Source organism: Electrophorus electricus, chromosome 26 (assembly GCF_041902795.1).
Source record: "Electrophorus electricus isolate QZ-2024a chromosome 26, ASM4190279v1, whole genome shotgun sequence".
NCBI lineage: Eukaryota > Metazoa > Chordata > Actinopteri > Gymnotiformes > Gymnotidae > Electrophorus > Electrophorus electricus.
The window spans coordinates 6905017-6924432 of NC_137522.1; the positions used below are offsets into that span (position 1 = coordinate 6905017).

Here is a 19416-nt window from a genome sequence, read left to right on the forward strand (position 1 = left end):
ATGACAGTTTCCTAAAATACATTTAACCCGTCGGCTGCTGTAACGGAGCTGAGCCCCTTCAAGCTCGGCACACATACCAGTGCCACCCTGCATGGCTTTACAGGGAGGTTACAGCATTGAGGTCAGACAGCTAAACCCACAAACAGCAACACGATCATCAGATCACATTGTTGTGGCATGATGTAAGACCGTAATGGGGACCGGCCAGATTTAGGCCAGGGGGCTTCCGACCCAATCCAGCGGCCAAAGCAGCATCAGTGTAGAGCTATTCAAGCGTGTTGTCAAATAACAGCACTGTCTCGGGAGAGGAGGGTTGCATGCGCCTGACACAATCGCGGCCAGGTTTGGCTGTCAGGGGCAGTGACTACAGAGGCAGTGAGACGATTGTTGCAGGGGTGGAAGGTCAGGTTTTGTTGCTCAGCTCTCAGAAAGTCTGGGAACAGTGTGAGGGGAAAGGATGGTGTGCCTCTTTAACAAGCACGCTGCACTTCAACGACGAGGTGGTAAAATAAATGAATGAAACAAAGCCAACACACACCCAAACATCTGGGGTTGAAGATGATAAGCTTTTCATGACACTTCACCCAGTTCTTATGAAAATAAAGGTTTTATAAACTTGTTATCCATGTTGTAATGGGTACAAGAATATTTTAAAGTATATATATATATATATATATATATATATATATATATATATATATATATATAAAACTATAAATATATATATTTTAAACTATATATTTTTTTTAAACTCTCTCTCTCTCTCTCTCTATATATATATATATATATATATATATATATATATATATATATACATATACATATACATATACATATACATATATACATACACACACACACATACACACACATACAGAAAACCCTTTATACGAAATAAAACAGAATACATAAGGACATACTAAGACATTTTTTAAATAATTTTTTGTAGGAGCTTTTCATTCCAAACATGCTACGAATAAACAAAAAGGCAAAAGATTAACTGGGAAAAACCCACCCTAGAGACTCAAAACCACAAGCACAGTCTTCACACATGCTAAACGGCAAATGTTCAGCTTCACGACCTGGAAGAGGAAAAGGTCAAAAAGGATCCTGGCTAGCAGAACGTGGCTCCCAGCCCCCTTCAGCTGGGAGAGAACCTACAGGGTGGGCCACTTCAAAGACATTCCACACGCAAGGCATTCTGGGAGGCATACCATTCCAAACAGCAGAGCGCCACAGAGCCAAAACAGGACCACTGACATGAGAACGCAAACGGCCAACAGCACTAGTTATACCAGTGAGTGCGTGGACAGCAGACAGCACAGCAGTACAGCACCGCTGAAAAATGTACAGGGTTTGGGGTTTTTTTTGGTTTTTTGTTTTTTTTTAAGGAATCTGTTAATTAACATTGATCTAATTTAAACAAAAGATTTGGTAATTAGTTAAATATTAGAATTTAAATGATTTTGTAACGAGTTCAATTAAAGCAAGATAGAGGAAAAAAAGAACAGCTAACACAGCTAACAGATCTTTGGATTCTCCGTTCTTTGTCTAGCCTGTCATCTGCCTTTGTTCCCTATATGCAAATCCATCACACACACACACACACACACACACACACACACACACACACACACACACGCACGATCAACATGTTCCCGGCCGGCATAAATCACAATCAACATGTAAAAGCAAGTTCTCATTTACTCATCTTTTAGTAATTCATAAGAGATAATTTGAGGTTCCATTTCATCAGGGCACCTGGATGTTTTTTAAAGAACTGTTATTTCAAAGCCCTTATTACAGAACGTGTCTCCATGAAGCAAGGGAGTGTTGGGTGTTTTAACAAGCCACTTGAAGCCCACAGCCCAGTATAGTGCACGCTGCCTCCCTCTGCTCAAACGCACACGCTTCTCTGGGCACCTGCGCCGCCATCGCCGTCCTATGAAGGACCGCGCAACGTCGCTGCCACGCTTTATAGCATTGTGTCAAGAAGCCATATTATCAGGTACTGAATGGCTTGAGAAAGTGCCCGTTTCGCCACGTTCAGCAGATAGTGAGTTAGATTGGGGAGTGGGGGGTGTAGTGAAAGAGGCAGCTAAGATAGCGCGCTTCTTCCTCACAGACAGAAGGAGCCGCAGTCTCACCCTAAAGCCTGGGAGCCAGACAAAACAAAAGAAACACGCCTGCAAACTCGCTACGGCTCTACAAAGCCACAGGAGGCATTAGCCTACGCCGGCAATCTGTTTTCAAATGCGCTGAAGAAAGAGCTAATCACAAGACTAACGGGCGGCGACGGCACAGAACGCTACGACGGGACGATGGCTGGGAACGTTCACACCAGCGAAATTAATTTCAAAAACATTATGCAATTTATGATACCGGCAGTTCAGGTCAGGAAAATATGTAATGAAATGCATTTTAAAAAGTATTTAAGCAGTTTTATACTGCTTTCTATATGTTCAATATGTTAGGAGCCCACAGAAAAGCACATATAATTATACTTTTGTCATGTAACTTACAGGTGTAGTGTACCTACAGGTAAATGGGGCATGTGTGCATGGCCGTATTTTACACACACACACACACACACACACACACACAACACCCCATTATTTATTAAAGGGTGAACAAGCAGGTACTGCAATATGTTGCCAACACACAGCTTGGATTAAATAATATCAGAACTGAGACCAATATTGCATTTCGGTTTATGCACAGACGGAATAACAGGCTCCGCATCATATCCACAGCTCCTTCACCTCTGTTCTGCACACAAGATGCAATTAATACAGTTGTGTAAAATATCCGCAGCTGGACGACGGACAGTCCTTCACACCTGAAAACAGGGTGTTACAGGACTTATGCTCCATTGCTTTGCAGCTCTCAACATTTCACATGTGCATGCTGGCTAAACCATGGCCATTAATGAGAGGAAGTGTTTTTTTTTCTCCTGGAGTGCCCACCAATCCCCACTGGGGTCCCGTCATTCCACACACACCTTTCCTCTGACGTGGTGCTGCTGTTGTTGAATGTCCATCATGCTCCCTCACATGTCTGGATTAAAGGTAGCATAAATAAACCAAAACATTTTCTGCCGATTGTTGCTACCGCAGCTTGTATTTGAAAATGTTGGGTCGGTTTGGTCGACGAATCGATTGGTCATATTTCGTTTTCCCGAAGCAGAGGGGTTTTTATTCTGCCCGAAACATGTGGTCTACACGGGCGTCCTTATTGCTGATCCCACTACTACTACTACTACTACTACTAGTAGTAGTAGTAGTAGTCTAGGAGATGCATCCCAGGCCCATCCCATGCATAACACAAAAACTCATGTAAAACGCATAAAACGTTGCTCTCCGTAAGATCCTTTTTTCAAAACAAGGGTTGTGATTGTGAGTATATGGCCGAAACAAACGTTATCGGTAGCAACGCAATGGAAACAAATCTTTTCCTGGTTGGAGACATTAACGGTCCAGTAAAAACAGCTACAAAAGCAGACGTGGTGCGTGCAATGTCTCAAATGATTTGGACAAGCGACCCCCCCGCCCCCGCCCCCCAAAAAACAACAACAACAACAACAACAAAAAAGCCGTTGCACTAGCATAGCCCAGCGTAGGCTAACCCCCTTCACGTAAGCAAGCTCCGGGATCCGAACCCGGTTTTACGGTTCCTACAGAGCGCGAGGAGTTGTCGCGAGCCTCGCCGCGGCCTGCGCGCGCGGACTGGATCCCGCAGCTTCCAGTTCGGCTCGGCTGCAGCGCGCGAGCCGAGCCCGGCAGCGCGCGCTAATCCGGCCGTCGGGCTGCCGGAGCTGCGCCAGGCCTCGATAGAGGAGGGGGGACCGGAGTTTAGGGGGAAAACGAGTTTAAATTACGGAACGATTTAATCGTCGCAGGAATTTTTTTTTAAAGGATCAATATGTGATCGATCCGATTAAAGAATAAATGATAGATCGTTTGTTTACAAATAATAACTTTCCACTTTTCCAGGAAAACTAAACTCTGCAAACTCGACTGCAAGGGGCAGCAAAACACGGGAATTCGGCGATTCATCGGTGCCCCGTTGTAAACACATTCGGTGGCGTTAATTTTGCAGGACATCGCATCAGTCTGAGTGAGAGAGAAATGGTCGCTACTTACTTTCACCATTTAGCGATCCGCAATGGCACAAAACGCAGATAAAAGTGACCAAAACAACAGTCGATGGATCCAGTCGCATGGTGACTCGCAGCACGTTTCCTTTCTTGCTGGAAAATTTTATCCGTTCGTGAGGCTTTCAAATAGAAAATGTGTGCTTAACCAAAAAAAAATGTTAAAAAAATAGAGGAATCCACTGTAAAGTTCTACCAGACCGTCCCAGCCACGCACCGGGGCACAGCGTGTTTGAAATATTTATTATAGTGTCTTATCAAAGTTTGTTGCGGGCTATGCAGCACATTTGAATTCACCGTTAAATAAAATGATCTTGTATTCTTGAAAAAAATAAATTAACACAAATCCTCATTTTCGCGGTTGACATATTTTGCTACGATTAAATTTGCTACGTCCATTCGCTAAATGAAGAAACAAATCTCACAGCGCCAGTAAAGAGGCACCCGAGTGGGGTAAGGCCTACCGCTCGCAATACTCATCCCCCGGTCAGCGAGGGGCCACTGTGCCAAATCCAGTACTACTGCCCGTGTCGGTTTACTGGTCCAAAATCTAGATTAAACCATTCATCATCGCTAACGAAGCTGGCGTTTTTCCCGATTCCGTTAGGCTGCCAAAGTTCAGTCGCTTGTAGGTGTGCTCCAAAGAAGCAGGCGTTGAGCCACAGGTCTCCGCAGTTCCGCGCACTGCTGGAAGCGCTCGGCGCTCCCTCCTCCAAGCGCAAGTTCGCCCTTGGTGTTGAAGACGCGCAAGAAAACGGAGCCCGTCCCTGAGCCCGTGTACACCGAGCGGGGGGAACTTCGCTCCAAGAGACGCCTCGTTCGTCGAAGCTCAGCGCATATCCGTCTCCGTCCGTGTACGCGTAAAACCCCCAGGGACGACAAAATCGGGCGGTTTCGCCGACAGTGCCGGACGCGCCGCGCTCCGAAGTGTGAGCGCCCCGCGCCTTGCTGAAATCTTCCACCGCCGAGCCGAAGTCGAAGCAAACGAAGCCCGATATTGCCGCTAATCGTATTTCTATCGCTCGAAACACTCGAGGTGGCCGAGTAAATAAACTTATATGCGTGGGAAGTAGCAAAAAATAAAAGTGCGTAAAATGCACTCGTGTCGCCACCGCTGGTGGTGTCTCTCGTATGGGCTTCAGTCTTCTCCCTGTGTCCCTCCACCAGTAAACAAGTCCCGCCAGTCAGCTGGGGCAGAGCTGCGGTCAGCGGGAAAACGCGGACCGGATCGCGTAGGGATCAGGGCCCTCGGCATCTAGAGCCGTGCCAACGCGTCCGGTAAAGACGTGAGAAATCACGCTGTTGGGGTTTCATCTGTGGAATATCCGTGAAATCGTTTAGAATTCCGCACTTGTGTTAGTCTGTTTCGCGTAATTTTGTTTTTTAATTCACGTAGCTAATCCTGTTTCTCAGCTTTTCAAAGACTCTTCCAAATCAGACTGGTATCTGCATAACTGTTTTGCTTTATCTAATTTAGTAGATCAAAATGCAAGGTTTTATTTTAAGCATCACAGAACACAAGTTTCTGTTCATTTATTTTTAGATAATAGTTACCCTGTAGTTTTCAACATACCCTTCCACTTTTTAAACAAATGATAAATGCGTGTTGGGTGAAATGTATTGTTGCTTTAGTGTTATTTCAGTTCTCAGAGAGCATGTAACTGTTGATTCCACGACCCAGACGTGAAAGTGTAAGTTAACAGAGACACACGGCATAAACAGTACAATCGACTCTCTTCAGTGAACCTGCCTAAATAAATAAATAGGCTACGTAATGTGCCAGTACTTCATAACAGCGTGTGTTTAACTGTCCGCAAACTGAATTATTGGTGGTTGTGGAGGCTGTGTGGTTAAAGTATTTGCCTAGTAATCAGAAGGTTGCCAGTTCAAGGCAACTGCCAAATTGTCACTGTTGGTCCCCTGAGCAAGACCCTTAACCCTCAGTTGCTCAAGATGTATTCAGGCGGGTGTAAGATGCAAGATGCTTTGGATAAAAGTGCCAGCTAAATTGTGGAAATGATTAGACACCTAGAATTTGCTCCTATAAGTTTTTTACATAAAAAAAAGAATATACATGCCATTGAGGCGGATACAGATGCAGGCATGGATTGATTAATGTTCACGCCACACATAAACCTGTAGTCAGTCTGTGATTCACAATCTGATTTTCTAATGTGATTTTTTTAAATGCCTGTTATAGGTTGCCTGGGATGGCACTGTCAGATGTCGCTAGTAACCGCTCCCAAAGTGCTCAATGCATTACATCTGGATTTTCTTTTCCAACATTAAAAGAAATCGAGAGTTTGAAGGTTTGACTAAGAATTTTAGTGCATTATTGCCGATTACATGTTAGAAAACTACTTGATAAAAGATGTAAGATTACATAGTATACAAATAATGTACAACCATCACATGAAAAGCAACTGGTAGCCTTACTGAAATATAAATATGATACAGCATGCAACATGCATAAGAAACATGCATTATTAATTATTATACTGTCTATAGCAAAACCAGAATTTTTGAATTCTGTTTGAATTCTTATTCCAATGTGTAAAAAAATAACTTACTGTATGAAGAAAATCCTGAGTACATTAAAGGTGGTAACAATACCGGTTAAGTATGAAATATTTGTTCAGTATCTGAAAAGTATTTAATGACTGTCCTTAAGCTACATGGTTAATCATAAACAAATAAAGAAAACCTCATGTTACAAAGCTGATAAACACACAGCGGTGCTGTGGGATTCAGCACCTCGCCTGCGGTCAGTGTTTTACAGCAGCTTGCCTTAGTGGGGCACGGCCCCTGCGTTAGCACGTCCGCTTTCAACGCGGCCTGGCTGGGTTTGGTTTGCGTACGTCCCACTCTGCATAAAGCTCAACCTCTACTCCGACCGCACCTGCTAGACCCCGGTTCTCCCTAACAAGAAAGGAACAGACTTATCGGAGGCCTGAGCCATCAACCATTTTAAATCTGAGGCGTGTGCTCCTGCTGCTCTCCCGGTTGTCCCGCTCCAGCGTGTATAAAGGATTATAAAAAAGCGGAAGAGCGGAGTGGGAGCGCACTCCCGAGACGAGGCGGCTCGGTAATCCCTGCGTGGATAGAGACCGTCAAGGTCAGGTCACAGACTGGAGGACAGCTTTCCGTTACATAGTCTTTATGGACTTTATAGACTATGGCCATCCACATAATACATGCAACATAATTTTTGTATTATTACAAAGTCAGTGCAGGTTTAGTCCTTTAAGGAATATGTCAAGGAGGATCACTTTTAAAAAATGATTGCTATAACAGTAGTAATAAATATGTATTTATCAAGAACTCTTGATTGGCTAGTGGATGGTCCCCTGTGACACAGAGGAAGATTTCAAAGTGATGACCTCTTATTTCCTCATAACAGTTCAAACACTTGCTGAAAGTACCCTGAGGTAAGCGGTCCTTTAAAGCCCGACTAATGTCCACTGTTGCACATTGTTGTTTGTTTACTGTAATATACTGCATACTCATCTCAAGCAATGCTTTACTGCATGTGCACATGCTGTTTCACCATCGAGAAGAGAGCAAGATAAGCTGTTTATTGACCTGCACACCGTACATTGGCATGCACGCTTTATGACCATAACTTTGAATACACCCAGCTCCTCCCTAACCATTTGTCAGCAGACGAGACCAACACTTCTTCCCGGGCTGATTGTTTAACATGACCCCAGAGATGCGAGCCAATGAAAGACCAGAGGAAACAGAGCTTCCTATAAGGCTTCCTGTGCGGGTTGTGGTCTGGTAGTGTGTTTGTGGGGGCCACTGCTCCAAGCTTCCCCACCTCTTACCCAGGAGGCACCGAGTAGACAGCAGAACTTTGCTGGCAGCTCCAAAGGACCTCAGAACTCTCATGGCACTCATCCTGTGCAGATTTTAGCACCGCTGTAATGATTTAAATAAACATCGTTTCTTTCTCCTCGTGGCCTCCTCCTCACTGACAGATAGACTTAATATAGTTTACACATACCTGTGGGAAATATCTAATTAATAGCAACTCTCTTATTCCGGGTTAAAACATGCTGAACAGGCACGTTTTCTCTTCCCCATAAAAGACTTTGTTTGAAGCCCCTACAGGAATGGAGATCTCAAAACTCACAACATTTCCAATCTGTGAAGAATGTCAGACATTAAATGTTTATTGGCTGGATTCTTGAAATCTGCTGGGTTTCTTTTCAGCATTTTTGTGAAAGCTCGGTTTTCAGCAAAACAATTCTGTAAAAATGTAGAAATCTACAGTGTGCTTAAAATGAATTAATCGATTAAAACTTTAGCTCTGCAGTTTATTGCATCCTTCATACTCAACACAGTACACTTGCTGAAACATGCAATTGCTGAAAAGTTAAGAAAAAAAAAAAGCTTGGAGTGCCATGACAAGGTCTTATGGACAGATGCCATGAAAATCTCCCTGCACCAGAGTACTGGAAAGTAGGGAAAGGGCCAGCACAGAATCACAAAGTACACACACGTAGACACGCATCGCTCACCTGTCTTCACTGATGTCGTGACTGCAAGCGTATTTATCTGCCTAGATCCAGCCAACATTCTGCACTTCAACTTACTGTTTGATTTCAAATCTAATGTACCCAGTCAAAACAATAAAAACTGTTTTACTGGCCAGTTACAGAGTGTCCTGTTTTTGAAAAACATTTTGGGAGAATCACAATACAAGAGAGAGCTGCCAAAACCCCCGAATATCTGGCACGACGTTCTTACTTTTCATTAGCTTTGGCTTGGCCTTGTCATTCCACTTACAGGAGCCTCAAGAGTGAACAAAGCGGGTGACGTTCAAACTGTCCTTGGCGGGGCTGAACGCCACATCCTCTTTCAGAGAGAAGTAGGCCATTTCAGACTAGGTTTTGACACACTTCAGTAACATATTTTCAATATATTACATTTCAAACAGTGAGCTAAAACCAAACATACCGGTTTTTTTCCCTTACATTGAGTTAAAAGAGTTAAAATGTTAAACCCTCAGGGTGCGAAATGCTCTTTTTGGTTGACCTAAAACGCTGCAAACAAAGTGGCTCTGACGTGACCTGCTGGGTCTCGCGGCTCCGGGGCTGGCGCGAGCTAGCGTTTCTCTTTCCTCGCGTCACGCCGAGCGCCCGCGCCGCGAAAGGTGAAAAAGTCAGTGTGCGAAATGAAAACCCTGAGCAGCATGACCCTACCGCAGCACACACAACAACCGAGCAAGAATGAGAACAATAAACTCGGGCTCTGGCTTCTTTAGAAGCCCTTGTGTCAGCGCATTTATTTATGAAGAGGCTGGTGGATGAACCAACACCAGGGAACCGTTCTTGTTACAATATCGCCTTGAGATTTATTACATTTTTATTGAAATTAAATATTTTATACAGTTTTTCGCAAATGCACTTGATTTTGAACACACAGTGGCGATATACAGGAGTTTGCGGTTTAATGTGCTCATGGGTAAATCAACGGAATTTATTCTCCTTCTTCAGAGACGACCACGTAAACAGCTTCAGGATGCGTGGAGTAAAGAATGAGCTTGCTCAAATCGATGCATAAAGCAAAAAAATAAAAAGGTGACACGACAGCACACGTTAACCCAAGACTTGGCACTGGACATAAATATCTAAACTGATATTTTGCAGCGCGTGTGCACCGCAGCTTCTGCCGTCGCTGAAGGATTCTGTAGCCCGAGGAGCTAAACGCAGGCAGGCTTCTCTCAGGGTGGAGCCGCTGTTTTTTCTGTCAGCTTTCTGCAAGCCATGGGCGCTCAAGAGGATCAAATCTACTTCCTGCTGCGACTCGAAATACTGCCCTCGAGGCAACCAATCGAGCGGTTCCAGCGGCAAGCTCAGACAAGCCTGCCGGGACCTTAAATAGAGAGTGGACCTTCAGATTGGGTCGAGCGGTATTTTCAGCAAGGCTAAGCGCTATAAGCCTATTCAGGGACTTGGTTTCAGTTCTGACTGAGGTCATGCAAAATTGGAAAGCTTGCTTGATGAACTTTCTTATTTTTAAAATGTAAATCTAAAAAAATGAACTAGAGATCTGCGTTTAATAGACAGTAGAATCCCAGACAGTTTATAGATGAATTGTTTTCAAACTTGTGCACATTGGATATTGGCTGCTATTCGTGCTTTTTAAGATGTATGAATCAAAAAATTGTATTGACTTTGGAGAAATAAATGTTTCTAATCTTCTCTACGTGCCTGTTTAAGCTTTGAATTAATAAAATCTGAAAATCAGCAAGGCAAGTTGGAATATCCGCAGCGTAATGCTAATTAAAGTTGTCGTTAATGAAAATATGACCAAGCACATTTCTCCACAGGACAAAAGTGAAGCAGTAAATGCAGTAAGCAGAAGATCAACTACATAAATACTGGAACCAGAACGTCTGTTGGCATGAATCATTAAAAAATACAAACATCTTCTTCATGAAAAGCATCTAGGTGCAGCTCTAAAAGCTGTAACAGATCGTTGCAGTAGTGAGTTCCTCGTTACAATGAACACAGCCTGATGCCGGAACACTCCAGAAGACATACAAGGGGGGGGGGGGGGGGGGGGTTATTCATATATGTCAAGAGTTGAACGAATTAGCAGCTGGACATGAAGGAACTGAATTAGCGTGACTGTACCTCAGCGTAATGTAGTAACCTTGACTGGTAGTCAGCGAAGCCATGTTCGCCATTAGAGGCCAGTGAAATGTTAGTGAGACACTCAGATTTAGATGCCGAGTCATCACGACACCAATCCTGCTTAAAGATTCTCACCCCAGACAGCAGCTTTAATCCTTCTAAACTGTCAGTGGTGTCTGTGCGCGCGCGCGCGCGCACACACACACACACACACACACACACACACACACACAGAGAGAGAGAATCATCTGAGTCTGGGGAAAAGTCTGATGAAAAGGATCATACTGATGAAGGTGAATGAGACCAATATGAGCATCAGCCAGAAGAACCAGTTCACGGATTTCTTCGCGTGCTGCTCCAGGCGCTCGGACTCCGTCCTGAGCTTTTCAAAGTTCACGTCCGCCTGTCGCATGGACTGACTCAGAGTCTGGAATGGAGAGGGAAAAGATGGGACGAAACAAAATCACATCTTTGTAGAACTACAGACATTTTGTGGAAAGCTGAACTACACTTCCCAACATCGTCCTGTCTACTGCAGGGGGGAGGGGCTTAATGAATAACGTTCATTTGTGATGGCCAAACCAGTCAAATGCTGCATAGGTTCTGTTAATACCAGAACTGCATGGATTCTGTTAATCACCAACTCAACTGTGAGTGAGGATGGGCTTGTCTTATGATTACGACTGGGTTGAAGCAAATGCAAGTGAGAGTTAACTGAATCTCCCAAGTCCATAAGTCCATATTTTTACACCAAAGTATAGATGTTGCCATACTATTTCATCAATCTGTTCCGTGTTGTATGTCCTCTGTGAATGCTGATCCGTCTGGAAGATACATTATTGTGTCTGGAGTTTTTAGCTTTTTTTCCAGTTATTTCGTCCGCGTGTACGGTCCAAACTTTGACGACCTTGTTTTTCTTCCACAAGGTCCTGATCCTGCTTCCACCAATTTGGTATTTGGTGGTGACTTCACATTCTGAATATAATGTGGTCTAGTAGTGTTTCAAACAACTTACTAAGGTGTCTATGAATCTTGATGTAGGGAGATTACAGCATCCAGTCACATGCCATTACTCTTTCAGCTCGTATAAATCATACACACCAACTGATCATTTTTCTATAATCTCCAAACGTGCTCCAGTCAAAAAAATTAAAATAAAAAATCATGTTAATCTCAGACCATAGCCCTGTCTCAATGCTGTTGAAATTTTCTTTATTAAAATAATTTTACAATAGACATTTTGATCTTTCGCTACTAAATAAATATTTTTGCTCCTCCTCCTACTTTTACTGATACAAAATGATTCATTATATTGAAACAAATTATTGGGCCTAATAGCAAATGCTTAAAATATCATTAGAGGAAATGTTGTGCAAACACAAAGCTGAAATTGAACATTTGCTTCCTTCTATGAAGACCCTTTTCGGACCTCCAAATCTGAGTGATTAAGCCACACTGAAACCAAAAATTGAATTTAACTTGAAATTGAGTGACCCAGTCCTGAATTTACTCCTTAGGTTGATGCAGAAACAATTTGAATTGTCTACATGACTACATGCATTTAGCTGCTGTCATGTGATTGGATAAATAGATATTTACAGTGACAAGCAGCTGAAGAGTTGTACCTAATAAAGTGGCCAGCGAGTGTATCCGTTTATTGCACAAAAACCACAGGGCTGCTTTAGATCTTTCTAGCTATATGCCACTTAGTTTGATCAATGGCGATCAAAAATCATTCTTCCTAGGATTTAGTCAGCTAGATATGGATTCTGCTAGTCTCATGCATTTTGGCTTTGTCCCAACACATCCAACTTCTGGGAGGATATCTTCTCTTGGCCCTCTGGGTCATATGACATGGAGACTGCACCATGTTGGGTTTGCCCTTTTTATTTGAAGGAGAAGTGGCAGTGGAGTAGCCATCACAGAGAACATGTTGAACATTTGGGGTGGTTGTGGGCCAAGAGAATCATTTGAAGAGCTGGAAGTTCACTTTCTGTCCAAGCATTTGTGATTGGCTCTTCCCTCTGGTTGGAAAAAATCCATTATATAAAGGCTGGTACTTACAAGTTCATTCACACTTGGTGCGCTTTCCTTGAGCTTGTCACCTGCACTTGAATCTATGTATTTATTTGTAGTATGTCATTTTTCATTTATTTACGCCTTCGTATTCAGTCTCCAGTAATGCGTAACTACTTTATCTCTATTTGATTTTTGTAATGCCCGGTCAGCTGTTTACCCAAGATATGCTGACATTCTAGTCTGGCTTGTTTTGTGCTGGTGTTTTTTTTTTTTTTTTTCCCTTTCTGTGGGTGGATATAGTGGACCGAGTAGCATTAATACCACTGAGACTGTTGTGTGTTTTTTTTGTTTTTTTTGGGGGGGGGGGGTCGTGGCTTTTGTTAAGTTATACATTACTATTGTAATATAAAATTTGACAAAACATGTTTTAAAAAAAAAAACAAAAGAAAAGCGATGCATGAATGCCACCTTGTGGTTACAGCCAGCCATTACACGTAACACAAAGAACACTTATGACAAGTGAGAGACTGACTCATCTCAGCGAGGGAGCACACAGAAGGCACAGTTGTTCTCCGCTTGCTAAATAAGCAGCTTTAGAGATTTTTGGCTTTTTGTTTGCAAAAACCATTGCCTATATTATACCAATAAACACAGTTAACCAATGTTTCCCAGTCCTGGTTCTCAACAATGCCTCCTCAAAAGATCTAACAAACTAACAAAACTTTCATCTGTGTAAAATGTGGAGATCACAGCAGGGAAAACGTCTGGACTAATCTCAGACTCGCATGTTTTGGAAATATGCAGAGGACCTGAAACCTTGTTTTTTCAACCTTTTCAAACTAATAGTCACGCTGTAAGATGAGGGATTACGTCACGGAAAGGATTTCTCAGTCAGATGTGAAATTTGAAAATAAAAAGGTCAACGCTGGCAAACAGAAAATGGGGCGAAAACCATTTCAACTGGACAATCTTTACTCTTGGCTCACATCCACCTCTCCATTAAACACCCCACAGCCGAACCCTGAGCACGAGGGTACCACAAGGGGGCGGCGCTGTTCGCCCTCACCTGGTTGTCCTGTTTGATGATGTTCTGGGCGGCCAACGTATTGTTCTTCAGGTTGCGGGCGAGGCCGAGCATCTCCTCGGCGAGCTTCTCCTGCAGGTTGTGGTGGTGCTGAAGCACAGCGTCGAGCTCGGCCGTGCTCTGCCTCTCGTCGGCGGGGATGCTCCTGCTGCCAAATGCAAGGAAGGGCAGAGTGAAGCAGATGCGAGGCTAAAAGACGAGACTCAGCACGGAGAGAGAAAATTACACTGAGCAGTTACATAGGGGTCTTACCTTCTGTGCCTCAAGTCTGTCTCAGGCAAACCTGATGAGGGATGCCAATGAATACGTTAGCCACAGTTCTGCATATTCAAATCAAACTCAGTAACAAATTACATTACAGGATAAAACATAGCACATCATAAACTACAGGATAAAACATACCAGCACTTGAGGAAACCTGTAAAAGAGAAACCAATATATATAGTGAGCTGAGGTTCATCTGGGGATGAAAAACAGCAGTAAAGTCAACGTAGTTCCCATTGCGTTTTCAGTAAACGTCAAGCGAACGTGACATCAGACCACGACACATTTGAACTGCTTCGCTGTAAGGGCTGTCACGTTCCACTGTCCCTCCGAGAAGCTGACAGACAAGTGGGCTTACCGTTCCAAACAGCTCCGAACGCATTTCCCCTGTACACCGGGCTTTGCTCTGCACATGCACCGTCTTGGTGGCTGGCATTCTCTCACTGGAGATTGTGGGTGTTCGGCCAGGTGCCAGAAACTGGTTGGCTAAAGCTTTCTCTGTAGGGGAGGACTAACAAACGCCAAGGGGGAGGAAATTCAGGGTGTTTTGTGCTTTGCCAGTGATAACACAGTGAGATGAGCATTTCTTTATGAGGGATATAAAAACTGACCAGTTTCTCTGCCACTATTAGGCCTTTGAGGAAGCCTACTTTGCGGGTGTAGTCAGTCAGTGTCTCTGGAGGAGGCTTGCTAATAAACAAACAAAAGCAAACAAACCAAATTATTGCAACCTACATTGGCACAGACTTCTGTAGAACTAAGGGCATTTTCACACTAGAGTTTTTCCCCAGCCCCAGACTTGTTCTGCGTGTTCTGTGTGATTGGTGAAGTGTTAAAGCTGTACTGAAGCTCAGGAGCAGTCCTCCTGAAATCAGTGGTCTCGGGTGAGGTCTGCCGCACACGTGGAAGCTATCTGCTGCAGGTGCCGTGCATGTGCGGTTGCTTGATTAGTTAGTTTTGTAACGTGACTGTGTCGATTGATCACGACACTTCCCTTTGCTTAGAATTCTTCCGTGCGACAACACCCAGCAATAACGAAGCCCTCTCCAAACACATCCAGAATCAGTTCTGGGAATCAAGTACACGGCCCAAGTGTGAAAATGCCCTAAGAGAAGGCCCTGAACCTCCAACCTACAAAAGTATTCAGAAACAAAAGTATGGAACGGTTGTGTTCGAAGAGGCCGCCATACCTTGCACTCTTCTTCAGTGCCACCAGCATCTCCTCCAGAGCACCCACATACTTTGGAGAAAACAACAACTTTTTGTACATGTTTTAGACAGACATCATGATTAACATGCAAAGCAACTGGGAGGGAGACATGTTGACCAACCGTGAAATGCTCAAAGTACTGATTAAAATAACACATGCTGCAGACAGCAAAAACAAATATGGAAGAACAGGTGACGCTATAGCATAGGCAACTAACCGAACAGGTGTTGTACACTTCATATTATATTGCATATGAAAGAAAATGTCTTGCACTGGGGAGTTGTAAAGATAATGTAATCTATATAAATCCACAAAACATGTAAGCAGTTCCTCACATAGCAAATAAGATCCATGTCACCATGTTATTATGTGTGGCCTGACCAAGGCCTCCGAAAGTAGCAATGCGTTGGCGTATTGTTAAATATAGTTGAGAGCTAATAAAAGATTTTTATGCTTCTGTGTGGATGGTGTGTTGGGGATCTCTCATTCTAGGAGGAACTGTTTGTGTGTTTTGGGGATTCTAAAAGATTACATCATTGCATTACATTGAAATGTGAACAGTGACACCAATTCAGGGGAAAAAAAAAAACCAAAAAACAAAACCCTGAACTGAGGCTTTAAGGTCTGATGACTGAAAGCATGTTGCAGTAAAGTAAAGGACATTTAATACATGTCCCTTTCAAAACAACTTCTGCGTTATAATATTTTATGGGCAAAGGTTTAATTAACCTATTAAGTTGTCAAAAGGCAGCAATAAATCATTGCAAATCTATTTAAGGAGTTAAGACACTGTAAACATCGAGTGGAAAATATTATTATATTAAAATATTGTGATCATATGGCTACATACGAAATGTATTAAAACCAGTTCTGAATTGTTGATGTGACAGGTTAAAGAGTGCTCTGCATTATCTCCCACACATTATTTACGCTTTCTGAAGGATGAGAAAGCCTTCATTTATACAGCACTAAGCATGAATACCGAGATTTGTCATGATGCACACAATACAAAACGCTGGATTTTGAGGGGGATTTAATGAACTCTCTTTCAGTAAAAATGAAAAGTGATAACTTTAACTCTATTTGTTCAACAACACTTTAAGAAACTCGGTTGTGTCAGCAGGGCAGGGGCTGCGTAAACCGCCACCTCCGTGTTGTTATTGTGGGAGAGAACGTGGCAGAAGTTCACCCACCTAGGTGGCGAAATAACGCCAAAGAAGCAAGTCAGTTTCATGTACATTAAATACCTTCTCCAGTCGCCATTCAGTCTCCCCTCTTTTCTCCGAAGCAATTGACTCACACCGGGATAATAAGCGGATAAAATTGATTTCCAACCTAGACGTGGCCATATTTGAAACTCGAGCGGAAGTCGTCAAGACCTTTACACCAAGTAAAAGAGGAAGTAACCGGAGGAGTAATAAGAGTCCTATTGAAGAGCCGCCAGTGAACCAATCCGAGTCTATTATTTAAAAAACGATCTAAATAGTAAAATGCTAAGTAGCGCATTATAGGTAAATTGTTGGTTCATAATAGTTGTTTTTCACTAATGCGTTACATCGAAGTAGTTGTAATCGGAAAATAATTCACAATACGCGCAAGCGATTAGGAGAACATGCCGCACTCAGTAAATTATTTTTTGTAGGCTATTTAAACATTTGTCTTACAAGTAAAATAAATGAAAATCCCCTACTTCATTAGATGTGCCTATGTATACTTTCCTGAAGATCAGATGAAAGCAAATGAAAGCAATATGAAAGGCACTTTAGAATTCCCGTGAAATGAAAAAAACAAAACAAAACAGGATATACGGTCACCCTAGTTTAAGAAACATTTAGTTTAAATATACACACTCTACTTGTAGAGTGTGTATATTTATACTACAAAATAGTAGTATTTGACTCAGATAGTCTCTTATTTAAATCGTGACAACTGCCATTGATCTGGCAAGGTAAGACGCGCATGTCTGCCAGGGTGCGTTCCAGTGAGTTCAGCAAAAGGGGAAAAGTAGCACAAAAATGTTTCACGTTGTTCTTGTACAGTTAAGAGCCAATTCAGTTTTAATATCCTGAATTATTAACACTAGGAAATAATTGTGTGATGATAAAAAGGGTCATTTTTATTGAACATTGTAGCACACACAGCTAGGGTTATTAACAATGCTATAACGCATGCAAAGACGTTGCATCAATTTGTAAGTAGTGCAGAGTCCTGCTCAGGGTGATTAGGGGCATATAATACATTCCACCCCTTGCAAAAAAAACAACAAAAACAACAATAATAATACACTTAAAAAATTCAGTAGTTACAGAGACCCCTAGTGATTTGCAAGCTTCCAGTTTTTTATAGCTTTTCTATTTGATTATAGTTTTGACAGTTTTATCTCTTGCTGAAAGACCATTAGTAGTGTTTTGCCATTACTAAGTTTGCACTTATGAATGTAGAACATGGTGAAAAATGTAATTATTTTAATACTGCTTTATCCACGTCAACCAAATCTTTTTCAGGCACATAGAAAAATCTGAATCAATATCACCCATTACAAATCTAAGTAGGTTTTTCCAAACTAGTTTTACACTAATGGATTAATGTTTTACAGAATGGATTGGCATCTGTTTAGTGCAGTTAAGTAATGGTTCACTGGATATTTACTAATATTTTGAATGATACTTCCTTTAATTTATTGATTACTAAAATGTACTGCGTAAAGTCCAAATTTCTGCAATAAACTATAACAATGGGTATGTCTCTGAAATACAGCACAGATTCTGCAAGGGTCCTTGTTGCTTATTCAGCTGTTGTTTTCATTGGCTTACCATCATCACAGTAGGCATAGTCAAATCGCAATACTTCTTTCATATAAGGATATTTATAGATATAAAATCAAACAGAAGAAACTTCTATCATGTATTTTAAAATAATTAGTTAACCCACCAAAAACATGAAATGCAGTGAAAGTGGAAGAGTAGATTTTGAGTAGTGGGACACCAATGACACATTAGAATCGTTTATTGCCACACTTTTACTAGCCAACATGTCAACACACAACAGGAACTGATGACAAGCAACTATTGTGAGGCCTGGTATCAAAACTCTTAGGTTATGGAAGATGGACTCTTAATTACACCTTCTTTGAGCAATGCTTTAGGGATATATGATTAAAAGGGCTTTCTAGAATAACTGGTCTGATTTGTGGTAAAATATTTAAAGGGTTTGGTATTTTCTATATTATTTAAGATACTTGAATAAATGTATTTCATGCAGTTCATAGTCAAGAAAGTAACTGTTCAGGGGAGAGCTTGATTGACAAGGATATTTTTCTCTGGTTTTAAAATATAATCATTCTACATTTCATCTCTTCAGCCATTGTATATTCTTCTGTGAACTTGAATTTTTTTTTACCAAAGACAAGAATGAATTTTCTTGGTAAATGTTTCTACGCTTTTCTATTATATACACACACCTCATATCTAAATAAATTTATTTCATGGAGCCTGTGCAAGGAGACAGACAAATGAAACAATTGTTTTCCAGTGTGTGAGTACCTTTTAAATTATACACACAGGCAGACACAGAGAGAGAGAGAGAGAGAGAGAGAGAGAGAGACACACACACACGTTTATCATCTTTTCTTCATTTCATATTTTAGGCACTTTTAAACCATGTACGAAGCACTTTAAGTGTAAATATGGAAGGAAGGGTTCAATCTTTGAAACTTGGAAGCATGTATGGATTACACTCAAAAACATGGTTGACATACAGTGCCTTGCAAGTATTTAACTCGCTTACCGCTGGATTCCGACGACACCGATAGTGTGTGCGGTCATCTTTTATTTAAAAAGACTGAAACAATAGTGACAAAAATGACTAAAAAGGGCTGCTTCCATAAGTATTCCACACCTGTGCTGTGGAAGCTCCATGTTCACAGAGATGAAACATATTTCCACAAGCAGAACACGTCTTCCAATTGGCCACCACCTGTGAATCATTTAAAAAAAACAAACAAAAAAACAAACAAACAAAAAAAACAAACAAAAAAAACAAC

At 42.0% G+C, this 19416-nt stretch overlaps 2 protein-coding genes across 3 annotated transcripts in view; both read right to left on the minus strand.

The window, feature by feature from the left end:
- Positions 1-5309, minus strand: part of insrb (insulin receptor b) — a 57315-nt gene extending 52006 nt beyond the window's left edge. Inside the window, exon 1 of the mRNA XM_027010688.3 lies at positions 4143-5309. Coding sequence (XP_026866489.2) covers positions 4143-4221 — 79 coding nt within the window. The 5' untranslated portion in view covers positions 4222-5309. The remainder of the gene's footprint in view (positions 1-4142) is intronic.
- A 4099-nt stretch (positions 5310-9408) lies between these two features.
- use1 (unconventional SNARE in the ER 1 homolog (S. cerevisiae)) lies at positions 9409-16761 on the minus strand. 2 transcript variants are annotated; one of them, XM_027010692.3, is made up of 8 exons: positions 16622-16761; positions 15355-15404; positions 14776-14854; positions 14523-14675; positions 14303-14318; positions 14153-14183; positions 13883-14045; positions 9409-11224 (listed from the first exon to the last, which is right to left on the minus strand). In XM_027010692.3, exons 1-8 carry the CDS (start codon positions 16721-16723, stop codon positions 11042-11044), a joined length of 777 nt encoding a protein of 258 aa, XP_026866493.2. In that variant the 5' UTR covers positions 16724-16761; the 3' UTR covers positions 9409-11041. The 2 variants fall into 2 exon arrangements, with proteins under 2 accessions (XP_026866493.2, XP_026866491.2); XM_027010690.3 differs by having other exon boundaries at positions 13883-14048.
- Between the last annotated feature and the right edge of the window lie 2655 nt (positions 16762-19416).

Excerpts from the sequence above, each read along its gene's own strand:
- use1 (XM_027010690.3), bottom strand. The coding sequence starts at position 16,723 with ATGGCCACGTCTAGGTTGGAAATCAATTTTATCCGCTTATTATCCCGG. Across the intron at positions 15,405-16,621 it reads CTGAATGGCGACTGGAGAAG|TATGTGGGTGCTCTGGAGGA; the intron begins GTATTTAATGTA and ends TTTTCTCCAAAG. Across the intron at positions 14,855-15,354 it reads GCACTGAAGAAGAGTGCAAG|CAAGCCTCCTCCAGAGACAC; the intron begins GTATGGCGGCCT and ends TTTGTTTATTAG.